At 37.8% G+C, this 20597-nt stretch overlaps 1 protein-coding gene and 1 pseudogene across 1 annotated transcript; one reads left to right on the plus strand and one right to left on the minus strand.

The window, feature by feature from the left end:
* Positions 1-8624: 8624 nt before the first annotated feature.
* Positions 8625-11875, plus strand: LOC149002063 (G2/mitotic-specific cyclin S13-7-like). Its single transcript, XM_089138229.1, has 8 exons — positions 8625-8884; positions 9383-9540; positions 9668-9922; positions 10017-10142; positions 10239-10487; positions 10577-10735; positions 10823-11001; positions 11105-11875. Exons 1-8 carry the CDS (start codon positions 8848-8850, stop codon positions 11253-11255), a joined length of 1314 nt encoding a protein of 437 aa, XP_088994355.1. The 5' UTR covers positions 8625-8847; the 3' UTR covers positions 11256-11875.
* A 2898-nt stretch (positions 11876-14773) lies between these two features.
* On the minus strand, positions 14774-16234 carry LOC149002064 (UDP-glycosyltransferase 88F3 pseudogene; annotated as a pseudogene).
* Positions 16235-20597: the final 4363 nt, after the last annotated feature.

Genomic DNA, 20597 nt, shown 5'->3' on the forward strand with positions numbered 1-20597 from the left:
CCCCTCCCCCTCCCTCCTCCCCCTGCTCCCTTCCCCTTATCCTCCCGCCTGTTTCCTTCTTTTGTCCGCCCTCTCTTTTTCTTTTCCTGGTTTGCTGTTTTTCTCCCCCCCCCCTCCTCCTTCGGGCGGGGGGGCCGGGTGGGGGCAACATGCTATTTATTTTCAAGTGAATGTTAGCTATTTTATATTTGGTTAAGATCAATGATACAACACATTCATGAAGCATGCAGTCTTCTATTAGAAGAAGGAATTTCAACAATATTATATGAAGTTTATCTGCATGCAAAGCTCAATTGAAGGGATGATACATCAAAGAAGATATAACGAAGCATATTTTACCAAAATTCTTCTTCACTCTTGATCTTCAATGAAATGGTGAAATATATGTTCATTGAATTCGTTCAAGTGATAACTTGACAGTTTTATTTATTGAGGCGTTGCCTACTTCAAATGTTGAGAAGTTGGTATATGATAATGGAATGTACGTATTCAAAGATACTCAATGATGTTATCATCGGGGGAGTAAAATACGTCTGCACTCTTTTTCCTTAACCAATGTTTTGTCCCACTGGTTTTCCTGGTAAGGTTTTTAATGAGGCGACTACCAATACGTATTATTTAGATATGTATACTCTTTTCCTTCACTAAGATTTTTTCCCACAGGGTTTTTTCTTAGTAAGGTTTTAATGAGGTACATTATCTATTGATGGACATCCAAGGGGGAGTGTTATAAATAATATTTATTATGGATGTCCATTACCCCAAAGAGATTGTACTTCCAATTGAAGATCTCAATTACCTCATGATGCAATATTGGTGAAGATCACAACAATCTCATTACACAATATTGGCAGTCAATATTTCCATTCTATGCACCTTCTATCTTGGGCGGCAATCTATCTTTCCATATCAAGAATATCTTATTGTGTGCAAGAATCATATATTGTATTTCCATATCAGAGTAGATGCTCGTTCTACTATAAATATGTAATGCACTCAATTGAATGAATTAGTTCTGATTGAACTCATCTTGTCTTTCTTCTTTGTATCTAATATATTTTCTCTTTATTTTATAACAATTCTAGATTTGTGAGGGTGTTTTTCGGATTTCTCTCTTAGCTAGTTTGACTGCTTTTTTATATAAATGGACTAATCCGTAACAGCCATTTAGATGTGGGACCCACAACATCAAGGTTGTCTTTATATCCAGCTCATCGTAAGTTACAAGTCCAAAGGCATGGATTAGCGCTGTAAAGAGTGGATCTTTTTGTTAAAGGATCTTCAAATATTTTATCTATATTTAATTTGCAATGTCTTTCTCTTCCTTACCTTAAAATATTAAATAAACTTGCTGGCCCTTCTTATGTCCCTAGCTTCATTTATGTCTTTATTTCTTTTGGCACACCAAAAAATTAAAAAAAAAAATTTAATTTTTTTTAAATATTTTTATATGACATATCAAGAATAGGATAAGGTCCTTCATGTCAAACTAAGGGGAGCAGGAAAAATAACATTGTAGAATAAATATAAAAGATTCTACCAAAAAAAAAGAATAAAGTGTGAGAGAGAGCATCGTATTGGAGTTTTGTTCTAAGTATAAAATTATTATCACGACTTGACAGATACCAAATGCATTGTATTATACTTTTGTTCTAAGTATAAAATTATTGTCTTTTTTTTTTAGTATAAAATTATTTTATCAAGACTTGACAGGTACCAAATATGTCTAAGTTCATACTCCACAAGGTTCTACCACTCTTCGTTCTTTGCTATAGTCTATTATCTGATGTTGTATAGAAAATTTTATGTACTTAAACTTCTTACACGTGAAAAATACATCTAAGTATATACTTCAAGAGTGTTGCTTGGCCACATGGCCCATAAATCAAGGTTAGGATGAATGAGAGTATGCAAATCTAGGAGTCGAAGACGTGGGTGGGGTGGTCATTTCACGACCCCTTGGGTTTGGGTGTAGGCCTATAGGAGTATAACCGAGCAACATCCTCTCTTTCTTATATAACTAAAGAGAAATTGTCCCCCACCCCCCGGCAGCCCGCTCTTTTTTTGGGTGAACGAAATAGTTCTCTGTTCAAACTTACGTTACGACGCATATATTTGATCTCTTCCTCAAAATGACGTGGCACAAACACTTTTTACATAGACAAAATAGAAATAGATTCATAGAAGTGTTAGTGTAAAGTTTAGATCACATTCCCAAACAAATAACTTTAATTTTGACACTGTTGATGCTTATTGGGTTGATTGTTGGAGATGGTTGTTGAATCTTCTATCATATAGGTTTAAACTTTAAGGCTCTCACAACAACCAGTTGGTAGTTGTAGTACATGTTTCCTAATTACTTGCTAGTCTATATCTACTAACCATGATTAATAATGTGATTACATTCAATCGCTTATAATTAGGGCGGAGCTACCCAAGGCCAGGGAGGCATGGCCCACTCAGTGTCTTGTTTTTTCTTTTGGGATATTTGAATGAAAACAAAAAGTTTTTTTGTTTTTTTTGTTCTGAGATTCATCCAGACCAGCTTGCGTGCACCTCGATTACATCCTTAGAGGAGCTTTGTTGTCCGCAAAGATCGAACCCATGATCTCTTCACTAAGAAGTATGGATCTTACCACTCTACAATACCTAAGCATCCAACTGCAACTATGTACCTTATGGTACTTTTAATTGAATGTGGATATGAATCATCTACGTTCATATAAATATCAAATTAAGAATCAGAGTTGAATAGGATGATTTAAAGACTTAGAGGTCAATTTCAAACCAAAAGTGACCTGTATATTCAGTCCATCAATTCTAGCAACTGATTGAAAAATTTCACCTGTTTTATTCCTATCCAAACGTGACCAAATTATGATTAACCATGGACCTAATTAGTAGTTTGATTCTAATTAATTCGGTTAGGTCTTGGCCAACGGTTTGTTTGCATTGCAATTAAGATACTAGGTGGAACAAACAAATGCATAAACAAAGGAGTTGGTAGCAAAGACATCAAAAACGCGTAATATGGAGGAAAGCATGAATTGGCATTTGTTAATGGAAATGATTACTATAAACTATAGTTAATTTAAAAACTGTTTTCTTATCTTTTATTTTATTTATTATTATTTTTTGTGTGGTAGCACTCTATTGAAGAGGGGAAACACGCGAGGCTGAACAAAGTTCTAACAACCACGCAGCGGACAAAGGCCAATCTCTATCTTTCCCTAAGGCGAGGGCCATCTGAACTAGGCGATCTGCTACTTTATTAGACCTCCTAGGTAGGTACATCACTTTAATGTTAAGAAATTTAGAAGCTAGGACCTGGATATCCTAAACAATGGAGATACAAGGAAAGGGACACTCCACCTTGCCATTAAGAATTCGAATCACCTGTTGATTGTTAGATTTGATCTCAATGTGGTCCTGATCGTCTGCTATTGCATGAAGCAAAACCATCCTCAATGCCGACGCTTCCCCTTCTAAATGAGCCAAAATGGATTCCACTCCATGATTTCGCATAACAATTCCAGCCCCTCCCTCCTTTCTTATCTCTCTCCCTCCAAGCCGCATTAGTTTTCAGGTGAACAAAAGATGGTGAGGGAGGCTTCCACCTCCTCTCCCTTTCATCAGTAAGGTCCTTCGCAACTTTTAGTGGGCACAAAGGATCCCTTTGCTCTTTGAGTTTGTAGCCCTTTAGGGAAGGAATCCACGGTTCATCCGAAAGTTTAACTTTGCTTCCATCTCCCAAATGTCATATTAGCCCTTTTTTCAAAACCTCTTTGCCTTCTAGTATACTCCTCCATGCCCATGAAGGTGAGTTTCCCAGTTCAGTCTCGAAAAACGAAATAGAGGAAAAGTATATACTCTTCATAAATAGTCCCTAATTCGAGTTTGGCTCTGAAAATAATCTCTTGCAACCTTACTTAACAAGGCTGTATTATGATTCCATGGATCCCTAATATCAAGCCCTCCTTTACATCTTGACTTCAACATCATTTTCCATGACATCCAATCAATGAGTGATTTTGTCTCCCATCCTCCCCAAAAGAAAGTGGTTGCCTTTGACTTGATCCTACTATAAATGGCTTTTGGGACCTTGAAATGAGAAGTGGTGTAATTTATGGAAGGTAGACCCACTGATTTCATTATAATTTATCTCCTAATGTGATTAAATAGCCTCTTCGTCCAACCACAATATTTCTTCTCAAGCTTATCGCTAAATGAGCGAAAGAGATCCACTTTTGACACTCAAAAATTTGAGGGCAACCCGAGATATTTAGACGAACCGCTATTATAAGCAATTCGGAAGACCTTGGAAAACCACCACTTCATCCTTGAGGGAGTGTATATACAATATTGTTTTCTTGTCATTGAGCATTATCTAGTCTTGAAGTTTTTTCTATTATTACAATAGCAAAACAATAAAAAAAACAAATAATTTTCGCTTGTTCTTTTGCTTCCTTGGTTCCTTACATGTCGAATGCCCAACATCATGTTAACGTAAAAGTGAAAAATTATTGTTTGATTAAACTACTTTTGGTTATACTTTTAATTACTTTTGGTTTACTCCATTGTTACAAAATGGATAATTCAGCTTCTAATTTGCAAAATGTATGCTAGAGGATGTTAATAGCCTCCTAGCAAAAAAAATTTGGGGTAAGACTGCATAGAAAATCTGCCCCCCTCGGATTGTACTTGTGCAAAAACCTTTAGCACCGGATTTGTCCTTATTTTGTAAGCTAGACGATGTTAATCACTTAAACAAATTATTTTGTTCTAGTATAGACTTGATTACATTTAAGGTCATTTTGACAAACTCAAGTATATGAGGGACAAGTTATATCTTTTTCACAAGCGGTGATAGAAATGCTAGCCAATTGTGTAGATTGTAGACCAAGTCTGATAATGAGAGTATGTACATAAGCATTAGTTTGGAAGAATTTTACATTTTATCAAGATATCTCATAAGTGTTGTCTAAATGCAAGGCATCGAAAATTATTTTTATAGACTATCAAAGGGTTACTCAGTTGGCAATAATTAACACCTCTTACTAAAGAGGTCATTGTTTCGGCTCTTCGTGGTGATATATGTCATAGAATCCTATCCCTTAATATAAAGCTACATCAGTTGCGCCAAATTTGGCATTGATGGCCCAAATCCATTTTCAGTGTATGCTCAAGTTTTTAGCTATGAGGCCATGGTAGACTAAGGCCAAAATATTCTAATCCTAAGTAAAGGTTGAGTGTTGGACCAAGCTCTAATTGAGTGGGGTACCCAATTGGTTAGAAAGGCTTTGGAGGTTTTGTATGTAAATGTTACAATTTGTGGTCCTCATGCTAGAAAGTTTCCTTGGATGCTCCCCTCCATGCTACCCTCTTCCCCACCCCCACCCCCACACCCACACCCACACCCACACCCACAAAAAAGCTCAATTTGTTCTAAAAAGTAGATTCATGTACCCAACTCTTCTGTTTAGAAGTTAAAGAGAATCCAAGGAAGCTGATTTCTAATAGCAAAATAAATTGGTGGGCTTAGCCCATTATGGCCCAACTTAAGATTGGGCTATATGCCTATATCTGATATCTTAGCCCAATTCTAGCTTCATTGGGCTTATGGTTAGGGGTGTCAAGAAAACCTTGTCGGCTCAAACAGACCTAAACTTGCCTTGAAGCTGGCCTAAGCCTGACCCAACTATGCAACCTGAAGAGTGGATTGGTTTACAAAATGACTAGCCTTGATAGGGTTGGGTAGGGTTCAAATTTAGCCCTCAGGCCAACCCGGCTCACTCTAAGGATTAGCTCAATTGATAAACACCAACATCTCATAACCAAGAGATTAAGAGTTCAAGTCTCCTTGGTGCCACTGACCCCATGCATATTGTTTTGTTTTTAGGTTTAAAAATTAGAGCTAAGTCAGGCAAACCGGATCCTGACAGGGTAAATCGGGTCTAACCGACCCAATCTGGGTAAATTAGGGGCAGAAAACCCTTACAAAGTAGATGAATTTGGGTTTGGGGTTCTTAAACTTTGGCAGAACTAGACAGGATTTGGATTTAAGGTTCAGACCCTGGGATATGTGGAATGGACCGCTACAATTTGGCCCATTGACACCCCTCTTATAGTAAATGGAGGATAACAGTTCCATATCATATATTACAACACAAAATAGAAATCAATAAGCTTCATCAGCACAAAACTAAAGAATATTTTAGAGAACTGAAGTTTTAATTCTTCATATTAGAAGCTTGGTCTTGCTTCATGTGTAGTTAATACTTCCCTTCTTACAAAGTGCACAAATGCAAATATATTGGTGGGTTGGAGATCCTAAGTTTTGAATAAGTCATGTATCTTCGGGTCTCTGACTTGAGAGTCTAATATAATTTTAGCTTTGTTAAAAAAAAAGAAAAAAAGAAAAAAAGAAAAAGTTGATGTATGTGTTTGGTTTGTTGGATTTTTGTCTAGACGAAAGGTAATTAGGTTTACTTGGGTTGTACTTGAATGCTGAAAGCTTCTATGTTTAGAAGACCCATAAAGATGGATTTTAATTTGCGGCAGCAGCTGCTGGCTGCTGCCGGCGATCAGGATTTTGCCACGTAGGCAAAATTGAACAAACGGTGTGGGAAACTTGCGGGAACACGAAAATAAAATTTGATTTGCATCAAGGTTTAAAATGTTTAAAATTTACAAAGTGAACTCCCTAATCCTGCCGACTTGATCCCCCAATTTCCAACCCTGGTCTCCTCGCTTCCCTCCACCCGTTCTCCTCCGGGCTCGCCGTCGTTCCCTCCATCGTATCATATGCGCTTTTCGCCTTCGTTTGTTTTCTAAATCTGCTTACCGTTGCTTGATCATCTCGACTCCCTGGTAGCGGGGTGCTGGTGTTTGAGCGCCTCTCACTATTGGCTGGTGTTGCGCTGCTGCGTTGTTCTTGGGTGGCTTTGCGTGAGCGATATGTATACTTGCGTTGGCTAACGACGTTTAATATGAATATTATTTGGGTTTATTACGTTTATGCTTTTCGGTTCCTGTTTTCTTCTGTGGTAAATTGCTTTTGGTTTTGTTGTCTTCTATTCCGTCTTGGTTATTGCCTGTTGGACCTGAATTTGGTGTTGGTTGATTGTGTGGGTCGCGTGGGGGGGCGCCGTCCTCGCTTCTGTTCGTCTGTAATTGATCGACAAACTGTTTTTCTGGTTATTAGGCTTATGGTGTAACGAAGCTTTGTGTTGACCTGGCTGCAGTGGTGGTGGATGGCGTCTGCCGGGGCGGGGTGGGGTGGCGGGGGCGGGTTTGGTTGGGGTCCTCGGGTAGTTGGGACTTCACTTTGTAATTTTAATTTTAAACCTTTGATGTAGATTTTTTATATTTACTGTGTATCCCCACAATTTCCTCCCGTCTGTTTTTTCGCTTCGTGGCTCCCGTCGCCGGCGCAGCCGCGCTGGCTGCCGCTTTCCCTGATGGACTAGCTAGCTGTTTCAGGAGCTCAAAGTTGTGGTTGCCTGCTCAACCTCTTCACTAAGAAGTATGATTCTTTTTTTTTTTTTGGTACAAAGGAGCTTTATTAAGCCGAGGGATGGGGATATTAATATGTTTCAGTAGAGTCGAATCCACGACCTCTTCACTAAGAGGTGTTGGTTTCACTGCTAGAATAGCTCTACGTTGGCAGAAGTATGAGTCTTTACCACTCTACCAACTCTTCATTGGCCAAACTTGAGTGTCTTAGATTTCAAGGTAATTTTAGGGTCTTGGAGGCAATTTAATCCATAATTCCATCTTTTGAGATGACATTACATGTGCTGATAATGCACACATGTACGTTTGAGCTCTACTTTGGTGCTACGCATTTACTTTGCTGCATATGATCGAGATTCGATCTCGACATCTCGGTTCGCACAAGTGGTTCAAAGCACTTTTGCCAAACGTATAGTCGAAATCAAAATCTCGATCTTGGTTTTGATCTCAATTGTAGGCAGCATTGTACTATGTATTTAATGTGCAACATTCAAGCAAAAGACCATGCATAAGTTGACAACCTCATGAGAATTAGTCGAGATGAGCATAAGCAAGCGCCTGTTTCTATTTTTAAAAATTAATAGTCCTTGTTTTTAACGGCTAAATATGGTGTTAAGAGGTTTTCAAAATATTTTGGCAGAAGAAGAAATATTTTTGATTATAGTATGTAGTTTTCTTATTTTTCTTTCTTCATAAAGCTAGATTCCTTGAACAATACATATATTTTTCTAAAAAAATATACCTTTGAACCCCACATCTGATGAAAGGGAAACATGTTCTCTGTAAATTTACCTTTAGCGCCTCCCAATCAAGCTTAGGCAACAGACATGGTTTCAGATTAGAACGAGTTCATCTAGTTTGATGGACCGGTTCAGGTGAGGGAATTGCCATTCCTGACTCCAGCTGAGTGGAGCGAGGCTTACAACGGCTATAATCCTTATTTTAGAAGCTCTGACTGAAAAGGGAGAACAGGCATGCTGAGTAGTCGGCTTCTCATACGTTGGATTATATTCATCGAACGGTTAAAATTTTACCAAAATCGACCGTTGGAGGAAGCCCCTTGTTTTAAAAAGGATTAATAGCTATGGCTCTTCCTCATGATGAAAAGCTCCATAGTGTTTCAGACAAAACAGATAAGGGAAGAGAAAAGAGAGAAAGGAAGCTATAGAGAGACACAGTGAACTGAGAAGGGGAGAAAGATCTTGAGAAAGCTGATCGAGGGTGGCGACGCCTAACGTAGAAGGGGAGTCACTAAGTGGAAGGCTTCATCTGTTTCTTTCGTCGATATTGACTAGCCTTGGAGGAGTTTTTGGGCAGATTCAAGATACGGAGATGGCATCGAGACCCATTGTTCCACAAAAACCCAGAGGTATTTGTTTTCCCAGTTTATCGATTTTGTTTCAGAGAACTGATCATGGTCTGGGTTTCCTCAAAAATCTGCCTGAACTACTCAAATGAGCCAAACAATTGAAAGATACAGGGGCTCGTTAGGGCCTGAGGCCTTCCCTCTCTTCCCTTTCTTTTGAGATGAATGCATGCGAACCGTGTTCTCCTTCTCTTTTTCCCGGCGGATGGGAGTCTTAATTTCTTTTGTTGATCTTGATGTATTTCCCTCATAAGCTTTCTCATTCTGGTTTCTGGGTAATTTTTTTGTTTCGATATATATCTTTCTTTCAATCATGCCAAGGAGTTTCTTGGGTCCGCGAACTGGTTACAATCTTTTGGAAATTTCTTGTGGGCTCAAAGCAGTCAATTATCTCTGATACTGATGTGGAAGATATTGTTTAGATGGCTTTGCTATGATGGGCTTTTGCTTTTCTTTTTCTTTGTATCCTTCTAAATCTTAAGTTCTACTCGAAATTTTCAGGTGCGGTAGTTCCTGGGATAGTAGCTAAGCAGAAGAATAATGACGCAGAGAGGAAGAATCGGCGAGCTCTTGGTGATATAGGAAATTTGAATCGTCCAGTGACAAGAAGTTTTTGTGCACAGTTACTTGCAAACGCACAAGTAGCAGGGGGGAATAAGGTATGCGTCTGTAAAATAAAATGGACAAACTTATCATAAAAATGGAAAAGTTAATTGTTCCTGAGTGATTAACCAGAATACAAATCTTCCTAGTAACTAATTGTAAATAGAATTCATTGATTTGCAGAAAGTACCTGCAACAATGGTTGATGGGGTGTTAATTCTTGATGAGCCTCGGCCTCAAAAGGGCAGAGCAGCAAAGGCAGCTCCACACAAAGTCACAGTGAAACCAGTTCCTGATAAGGTAATAGAGATTAGCCCAGATACTGAGGAGAAAAAAAAACAGCAGAAGCCTGTAAACCAAAGAAAATCAGGAGAAGTAGAAGGATCATCGAAGAAGAAAGCCCAATCCATGACAGCAGTCCTTACAGCTAGGAGCAAGGTTGACTTTTTTTTCGGATTCCTCCTTTTGATATTCTCTGATAATTTTATTTGCGATCCTTCTCCTGACTCTGTTTATTGATGATCTATAATAGGTTGCTTGTGGTTTAACCAACAAACCAAAAGATCCAATTCACAACATCGATGCTGCGGATGTTGATGATCCGTTAGCAGTTGTGGAATACATTGAAGACATTCACAAGTTTTACAAGCAAGATGAGGTGTTACACATCTTCCACTCTTTTCTGTACATATCCATTACTGAATCTATTATCATCTCATACAAGTAACTGATTAGTTCTAATTGTTGATTACAGACAGAAAGTCAGATCCCAGACTATATGGGCTCTCAGCCTGAGATAAATGATAGGATGAGAGAGATTCTGGTAGACTGGTTAATAGAAGTTCACCACAAATTTGAATTACTGCCTGAGACACTCTATCTCACCTTGAACATTGTTGATCGCTTCCTTTCCAAGGAGATTGTCATAAGGAGAGAACTGCAGCTGCTGGGCATAGGTGCCATGCTCATAGCAAGCAAATATGAAGAAATTTGGGCTCCAGAAGTAAATACTTCCACCTTTATCAATAAGCTTATCTTCCCCAATTGATCATTTGTAACCTTGGGTTGTGTGGGTACTTGTGACTTTTACAGGTCAATGACTTCATTTGCATTTCGGACAAAGCATATACTAGAGAACAGCTATTGAGAATGGAGAAGACAATCTTGGGAAAACTTGAGTGGACCTTAACTGTTCCTACGCTTTATGTCTTCCTTGTCCGCTTTATCAAAGCTGCTCAGCCTGATAAAGAGGTAAATCTACATTCTAGATTCTCTTTGTAAGGAGTGTGTTAGTAGTGTTTAAAAATGTCTTAAAAATTGTTCTTTGAATGCTGGTAGATGGAGAACTTGGCTTTCTTTCTAGCTGAACTGGGTATAATGCGCTATGCCACCATCAAGTATTGTCCGTCGATGTTAGCTGCTTCAGTGGTGTATACTGCGAGATGCACACTGAACAGAGCACCATTTTGGACTGAAACACTGGAGCTCCACACGGGCTACACTGAAACCCAGCTAATGTGAGGACCTCTTCTTTTGATTTTCTTGAACAGAGTTGCGTTTTCTTCATAAAAATGTTTGTTTAACTTTGTGTAACGCTACCTCTTTCTCTTTGGTTGATAGGGACTGTGCAAAGCTATTGGCTACCTTCCACACCATGGCAGCAGAAAGCAGGTTGAAAGTGGTTTATAGGAAATACTCAAATCCACAGAGAGGTGCCATTGCTCTGGTTCCTCCAGCGAAGTTTCTTCTGGATCCATCCAGGGCCTGCTAAGTGCTAACTACTCATCCGTTCTTTTCTCCAAAATGTCTCTTTTTGGAACCATTATAGCAGCCTCATTATTAATTTATTATATATATATATATTGTATTGTATCCTGAAGATGAGAAGAGGATTCATTTCTGTAGTTCTATTAAACTCTTCATTCTTGTGATTGTATAATCGTAACTATTCCAATCAATTCATCCAATATTTCTCAATTCTTGTATCATTGTTATGGATCTTTTTTCCAATTTAGGTTTTGATTAAACTCAATATTTTTTCAAATAAAAGGCATTGATCGGAGAAATGAATGTTACACATGCATCCTTAACTGGATTTAAACACTCTTAGAAGAACAGGTTTTAACACTCTTAGAAGTGACGAGGTAATGGTAATTTCATAAAGAGCAGAGTTTCCGATTAGTAATTAAGCTATAATAATTATTTCTAAAAAATAACAAAAGCTTTGGGCTATTTTGGGGTTTTTTTTTTTGAAACTTATATGATGCCACTTAATTAGTTAACAAAACAAACTTTACTGCAAGAAAAATCAATAATTTCATGCAAAACCTAAGGTTAGATTATAATTTCTAGAATAAGGGATAAGATAGTAGTTAAACTATAGTACACGAGGCGTTATTAATTATCCCTTATTTTAAATTTACGAGAAATTATATATATATATATATATATATATATAGAACCCTTGAATTTTTTTTCTACTATGGATATATTCACATAAACATTATTAAGTTATATAATTTGTAATATACCCTTGTACTTTGAGCATAGGGGTTACAACAAATCCAATTGATAAATGTTCATTCATTTTCAAGTGGTGAATTAATATCATCTGCCTTCATTCTAGGGGTGTCAATTTTCAACCCGAACCGTTGAAACCGGACCGAACCGGTCCGTTATAGCCCGAACTGGCCCGAACCGAACCTTAATGGGCTGTGTTTGGGCTGAAGACCCTCGGCCCGAACGGTTTCGGGCTGGGCCGGGCCAGCCCGTGTGCGGCCCGCTAGCCCGAACTAGTAGGCCCGAACCCCAGCCCGTTCACCCGTTTGAATAAATAAAAAAAAAAAAAAAAAAAAACCCTTATTCCTTACGGTTATGGCGCATTAACTCATTGTTCAACTTCAACCCACCCCACGTTTCATATTCTTGAGAATTTAAATTTTAAATTTCAAAAATTTCATTATTTTAATTTTTAAATTTTACCAAAACGGTAGCAAACCCTATTTGGCTATTTCATTTAATTTTAGAAACCTACTGCCTTAGTTTTCTACCAAAAACAAAAAAGAACCTAATGCCTTAATTCCTTAATCGGTTAATCCTTACCGTTTCTGCCTTTTTGGTTTCACTTTTAGTTGCAGAATTTCTTTCACTGTTTCGTAAAGGATTTTCACTTTTACAATTTTACTTTCTCTATTCAGCTACTTTCACATTTTACCACTCTCTAGCAAATCTATTTCTTATCACAAGTAATTTTAAGTTGAGCCTTCATATAAATCTAATTTCATTGGGTGAAGATTGTAAGGTTGACCTACACATGATAGAAGAATCTAAATTTTTTATTTTTTTGGGGTTGGGGGTGTTTGGATCAAGGCATCAAGCTAATGCCATCACTAGATTTACTTGGAGTGTTCTTCCTCTCTCTATCGTAGTTTTTTGTGTGAAGAGTTGAGGAAAAATAAAAATAAGTTTCAATATTGATTTTTAATTTAGTCCAAACCGAATCAAAACCGTTAGCCCAAATCGCTAACCAACCTGAACCCAAACCGCACCAAACCGAAACCGCACCGAAACCGTTATCTTTTAAATGGGCTGTGTTTGGGCTGGGGGGTTTTCAGCCCAAAACCGTTAAGCCCAACCCGAAACCGCTCCAAACCGCACCGTTGACACCCCTACTTCATTCTCATTACAATGATGTATTTTATAACCAATATTTGTGCCTCATTTTAATGTTGGCACACAATATTCCTAATCATAAATTGTGCACCCTTCAAAATTTCTCACTAAATATTGTACTTAATAAATTAAAATTTTTTTTTTCATTTGGACCCTTTGAGGGGTTGATTATATTTTTAGTTAAAAAAAAGTGACATTTTGTGTTTGTCCCCTGTGATATTTAAAAAAACCCCTTAACAATACATTAAACTTTTTTTTCATTAACAAAATGCTCTTTTATATATATATATATATATATATATATATATATATATATATATATATATATATATATATATATATATATATATATATATATATATATATATATATATATATATATATATATATATATTTTTTTTTTTTTTTAAATATGAGCTCTATATATTGGATGGGGATATTATATAATTTCCCCCTTCAACTCTAGGGGATTCGAACCTCTTATACATTTTCAATTTCCCTTTACTTTTTTATATCAAGATTAACTGTCAGATTTGCACAACATATATAAATTATAATATGACGATCTCAATAAAAAAAAACCTTATGTGTACTTATTTTGTTTTTGTATTTTTAAGGATTCCAAATTGAGCCCTTGATTGAAGATAGATTGAAATCGTAAACACAAAAAATTCATGTATATAACCGTAGAAAACCTAAAAAGAAGAAAAGAGTGGTCTATTACCTCCAGACCTCAATCGATGTCTTCTCCACAGGCATAAATCCCATCTTGAGTGCATCTTGAGTGCCACAGCCATTCAACACTTTGGGGGAAATAGAAAAAGCCATTGAACACACCTAGGTTTGATATGAGTGTTGACCTTTCGTTCAATTGATTATGGTATTCAATTCTTATATTGGATGAATTTAGGGTTTTTGGTGTTTGAGGTTCATCCGAGTTAGCTTACGCACACCTTGATTACATATTCAGAGGGAGCTTTGTTGTTCGCAAGGGTCGTGATAAAGGAGAAATGAATAAGCCTGAACCAGTTGGGTAAAAAATCGAACCAGTTCGGCCAAACCGAACAGGCTTAAACCGAACAGGTTGAGTCAAGATGAACCGACTAGCGGAATAGTAAGACGTATTCTAAGAAGACTTATGGCCAAGAAAACAGTGTTCAAATTGGAATCTAACTATTCGTATTCGAGTAGGATTCAATCACTAAGATTCATATTGCCGACTAGCTAATGTTCGAGTCCCAATTAAACTCTTACATAGAAAAACTATAAAAATGTATGACAATACCAGAGAAAGGTACTCTGAATAGAACTATCACTATTCGAATTCTTATTGTTCACTACTTTCTTGCCTTACTTAGTCGGATCTCTAACTAGATCGTCGAAGGTAAAAACTCTATTTCCAAGGTCGAGCTCATTCTTGCAGGTTCAACCGGCTGAAGGGACGAACAGAATTGTGTAACAACAGGTCGAACCAATGACCTCTTTCCACTGAGAAGTATGGATCTTATCATTCAATCAACATTGCACTTACATCTAACTGTTTGAAATGACGACGAAAAAAAAAAAAAAAAAAAAAAACCAAACAATGAATGAATAGGGATTGACCATCCCGAGTTATCAGCGGTTCCATGACTCAACAAGGTCATCAAAAGCTGTCCGAGAAGAGCCACCTTCAGACCAAGCAGCCAAAGCCATGTCCTTCATCTCTCGACAGCGATTCCGGATTTCTCTACCCTCCTCCGAGTCCATCAACATTCTGACTCGCTTCTCAACCTCGGCAGCGACAACAAACCCATCTTCCTCCTCCGCCTCCATTGGCAACGCCAACTTTATCTCTTCCACCAAAACAACCTTATTCAGAGCCTGCTCTGCGTAGAGCGGCCAAGCCACCATTGGCACCCCAGCAGTCACAGCTTCTAAAACCGAGTTCCATCCGCAATGAGTCACGAATCCACCCACCGCTTCTCGACTCAGCACTTCCACTTGTGGCGCCCATGACTTCACCACCAAACCCCTGTCTCTGGTTCTTTCCAGAAATCCCTCAGGCATCACAGCCTCAAGATCGAAATCCATGGTAGATGGCGGCTTTCTGCCACCGTCATTTGCTACAGGGTTCTTGACCACCCACAAGAACCTTTGTCCACTCCTCTCAAGCCCAGCAGCGATGTCTGCAATTTGCTTCACTGAAAAAACTCCCATGCTGCCAAAACACAAGAACACGACGCTCCTACTCGGTTGCGTATCAAGCCATGACAAACAATCCGCCGTAGCAGATTGATTTTTGGGTTCGGCAAGTAATGGTCCAACACAGAAAACGGCCGGCGCTTGATTCCTGACGGCATCGATTGCTGTGGGCTCTAGTGCATCAAAGGTGTTTGTTATAAATCCCCTTGATTTTGGGATATTCTTAGCCAAGTCCAACATCATATCGTGAAGCAGGTTATTCCGGCATAGTAAATTTTCCGGCATTTGAGAAGCTTGAAGAGGGGGCAATCCTGGGATTCGGACCACAGTCTCCTGATCAATCTCCTTGAAGCTTTTATTCCTCTGGTTATCAAGGATAGGAAGGTGAACAATTATTGCAACAGCACAGGCTCCAGAGGGAATGTAATAATAAAGAGGGATGTTCAGCTCGGTGGCAACAGGGAATGCTGGGTTGCAGAAGAAATCAATCACAAGGGCTGCAATGGAAGATGTTTCAGAGATAGTTTGAAGGGCTTGGAGAAGGTCTGGATTGCCAAGACGAATTGATTCAAAGAGCTTGGCTAATAATGGATTAAAATCTGATGATGGTGGAAGGGAAGAAGGGCTGGTACGAACAGGCAAGCGATGGAAGATCATTGAAGGGTGGGTGCGACTGACATTGTCAATGTAACGATCAAGGGCGGCCCGTTGAAAAGTGTCGGCTGATATGAGGACTGTGACACAGAAACGTTGGTTGTAGTGGCGAAGGATAAGCTTGCCCAGCTCAACCATGGAGACTAGATGGCCAATGGCAGGGACTGGGAAGAGAACAATGGTGTCTTTCATCTTCGATTCTCTTACTCTTTTCGTCTATGCACAAAACGATGGACTGAGAGAGACAACAGTCAAGTAGCAATAATTATGCTGCATGAAAATTTGATTTGTAATAAAAACTAATTTATAGAAAACACTACAGCTACTATTCTTTACCGATGCATGAAAAATGGACAAGCTAGGTGCCTTCCTCGGTAAAGCCTATGGATTCTTCCATGAAGGCATGAAACTCACGCACATTAAAGGGAAAAATGTATATTTTATACTATTATATAAAAACATGTATTCTCCTTTTTGTAATATATATTTTTTTCAAATATTTTTAATTTTTTAGTGTTTATTATTTCTTTTTTTGTTTTTAATCAATAAGTTCTCGTCATCCTTCTTCCCTCAAAATCTCAAATCAGGTTCCAAGTAGTTCTCAAACGGGGATAGAGTGGAAAAAATCGCATTAGATGGAAAAAGAGTAGGGGTGTCAACGGTTTAGATTGGGCTGATTTCGGGTTGAAAAACATTAAGCCCAAATACGGCCCATTAAGAAAATAACAGTTTCGTACCGATGCGGTTTGGGTTCGGGTTAACTAACAATTTGGGTTAACGGTTTAGAATTAGGTTTACTAATGATTTGAGTTTTGGTTTGTATGTTTTGAGTGCTTTGTTGATGTGTGGAATTTATCAAGAGCAAGTAAACACATATAAGAATTAAGTTTTCTTTAAGTCTCTTGTGTTGGGTGTTCAAAATCAAAAACTTTTTGTCTACAAAGAAGTAAAAATTATAGAACTAATATCTTGATGAATTTTAATGGGTTGTCCTTGCTTATTCTCTTCCCCTATCTCTGGTTCGGGCTGGTTTCGGACCAAATGGTTTGGCCTAGTGGGCCACACACAAGCTGGCTTGGACTAGCCCAATCTAGTGCGGGCTGAGTTTGTTCAGCCCAAACACAACCTATTAAGCTTCGGTTCGGGCTGGTTAGGGCTATAACGGACCGGTTCGGTCTGATTTTAACGATCTGGATTAGGTTTTGATAACCTTAAGAAAGAGAAACAGAAAAGGGAGTGAGAGAATTCATGGTTTGAAAAAATTTTGAATCGGATTTATGGAAATGGATAGGTATAAGCCAAATGGGTTTTAAAATTGGGTTCTTTCTCACTCAAGATCAACTTTAATCTTAATCTTGGATTTAACATAATCCACATGTCACACTATAGAAGCACGCCCTTGTGCGCAACAAATGATTTTTTTCCTAATAAAAGATATTTCATGATTTTCTCTCTATCTTTTTTCAAGAAAGTTTATTCCCTCAAAGTTTCTTTTGATGCTTTTCCTTTTTATCTATTTTAAGGTTTAAGAAAAAAAATTATTCTTTTTTTTTTGTAGGAAAAAAACTTTATTCAATTAAAATAAAATTTACTATTAATTTGTTTTTAAATAACTAAATCCACTAGCATCAAACGGAGAAGTTTTCTTTGTGAATCAAGGGTTTTTCACCACCAACCACGTGTACACAACCTTTATTTAGTCCACAACAACCACCACAAATATAATAATGGGAAATTAGGTCGTGGATGACTATTTATAGGGTGCCAGGGGCAAAACATGGTTTAAATCCCGCAGCCCAACCGATCGAGTGCTTGGGGCGATTGGTTAGCCAATCAACCGCCTTAAGCAACCGCCTCCTAGTACATTTCAATACTTGAGGTGCTTTGCTCTTCCGGTTGATCTCTAACACCAAATCAACTTAAATCAACACGTTGGGGGGGGGGGGGCTCTTACCTTGTTTACAGACTTGTTCCAACTCGACCTGTCTCATGTTGAAAATCCATCTACCCAGTCCATCCGGATTCCTACTGGATCTTTTTTAGGTTCCTAGTAAGGCAGGTTCTTCACCAGTAATATCTAGATCCATTGGTTCAGGGTCTAAATCATGAGCTTCAATCTAGATAGCCCATAACTTCTTCCAACTGGGACTTTGAGTACTCGGACTTGCAATACGGATTCTGGTTTAGAAATGCGGGGGTTATTACAATATATCATTTTAATGATGAACTAACACTTATCGACTTCTCAGAGGATAACATCTTACAAGGATGAGTGACTGAGAAGTAGAGCAATTTCATGAGGGTTCAAATTAAAGGAGCAAGATTGTTCTTTGATGAAGTTGAGGAGTCAACAAGTTGAAACCCAAAATTAGATGGGGAAAGTAAATATTTTATATTAAAGACCAAATTCCCATAATACCTTATTAATGGAACTTTAAATATTGACATCCTTTTTGCTACACCGACAGATCTTAGATGCAATTGAGGGAATGACTACAATAACATCACAAAGAGGGCCTATGTAAGGAAGGGAAACAAGTCACTTTCATCGATTGTTGCCTACATGCCTACATGCCTACACTGGAGCACTATTGGGAGTTAGGTTTAAAGTATCCCACGATACCATACGATACTAGCTGATACGTATTCATATTTGACCCAACCGATATGATTCATCTCGATACGTCTCTCTATTGAATTACACTAAAATACATTAGTCTGAGCGATACCATACTCGATACTGGACGATACGTTTCTTAAATTCAGCTTACCGATACTTTAAACCTTGATTGAGACCATCTAAATAGAAGGCTTTGAATGGGAGATGATTTCAATTATTCCTTCAAATGTGGATTTTTGTCTGTTGCAAAGCTATATTAATTTGCAATTCCAACTTTTATGGAAAAGTGTTTTTACCTTGTTAGTTTGTAATATTGGTTCTCTTTTAGTCCAGTTTGTAATATTATTATTCACATCTAGACATAATTCCCATTTGCACCCCTTCAATTTGATTAGTAATATAGGTAATGAAAAGTATGAAAAATTTTATTTAAAAAAACCCAAAAGTTTCTTCATTATCTCTTTCTATTCTTCTTCTCAAACCTTTAAAATTTCTAATAGTTATAAAATATTAAATTTACAAATTATGCTTGTAAAATCATAATTACTACTAGAAAATTGTACATCATTTTTTTTCTTCTATTAAATTAGAATATAAATACAAAAAGTCACGTGAATGTTTTTCCTATCTTACAAGGAAAAACAGTCGTGAAATGTTTTTACATATTAAATGAATCCTGAAATCTCTGTCATCATCAAATTTTATATAGATTCTCCTTTTGCGTCCAAATTCCAGTTGCACTTCCGATCGATTAACCTAATGACTTGTGCTCAGAAAATAGTCGGTATGGGCTGCACTAAGGTAGGCCAGGGAGGTGCCTCCGACGATCGAGTCATCTATACTTACTCGAACAGGACTCGAAAGTACAAAGTGAACTGAATAATGAATTGTTCATACTTGTTGGGGGTTTAGGTGTCAGGCTTAAATAGAATTTTCCTTTCCTATTTGAGCCGTTAGCTATCTGAACATCTCGCTAATCTTGACCATATGAGGTGGCCCTTTTTTTTGTTGGATCTGAGGTTCATCCACGCCAGCTTGGGCGCACCACGACTACATCCTCAGGGGAGCTTTATATAATTAATATAGGTGGGGCTTAGCCCCTGGTCCTAAGGGGATTTGAACTCTAACCTTTGGGAGCATGCGTCCTTCCAAGGTAGTTCCTTAAATCGGCACCATTCACCATCTTCGTGAATTGCACCAGGGTATATTGTTCTCCCTAGGCAGATGATTATTTCCACAGTTACCTTTTCTTGACTTAGTAGTCCATGGCACCTTGCATGGCCTTGCTAGTGTGGGCGTGAATCTTTTTGAGTTCGGGTTCTTCAGACCTGGCTCTACTATGGCCAGCTTGTTCAGATATGGTTTAGCATGGTTTTCTTTCCGCTACACTTCTTATACTATTTTTTTTTCCCATTCATTAATCTCTCATTCTTTAATTAAACTATATATCTTACGGTTTCCCTCTAGACGATAATTTAATTACTAGTTGGACCTTGTCCTTTATGAAATTACTATTGTCCCCCTCATTTTTAATGGTGTTAAGAAGTTGTAACGGTTGGATGTGTAATGTCGATTTTGCCTTTCGCTAGAATTATTGATGTCCCTTTGTATCATAGTTAAATTATTACCCTATTCTACTTTTAAAACTGTTCCAAGCTTAAATTTTGCCTCAAATTACTGATGTCTTATGCTGTCAAATTTGATCCATTAGTTAATTGATGATGTGGCAATGTTGTATTTTTCACAAACCTAGAAATAGGCCTGACGTTTGTTATTACTTATTTACCATTTACATAATCTCATTAGGATTCAACTTTTTGAATCCAAAATGACTAAACTAAAAGGGCAGAATTGGTATTTCATGTTGTCTTCATGAATAAATGTAATGTTGTCTTTTGGTTACGTAATTCAAATGAAGGGCAAAATGAACATTACAATCTAGAATTGGTATTCCATGTAGTCTTCATGAATAAATGTATGGTC

The sequence above is a fragment of the Hakea prostrata genome, chromosome 10, assembly GCF_041222555.1.
Source record: "Hakea prostrata isolate BN-2017 chromosome 10, UWA_Hpros_2, whole genome shotgun sequence".
NCBI classification, from domain to species: domain Eukaryota; kingdom Viridiplantae; phylum Streptophyta; class Magnoliopsida; order Proteales; family Proteaceae; genus Hakea; species Hakea prostrata.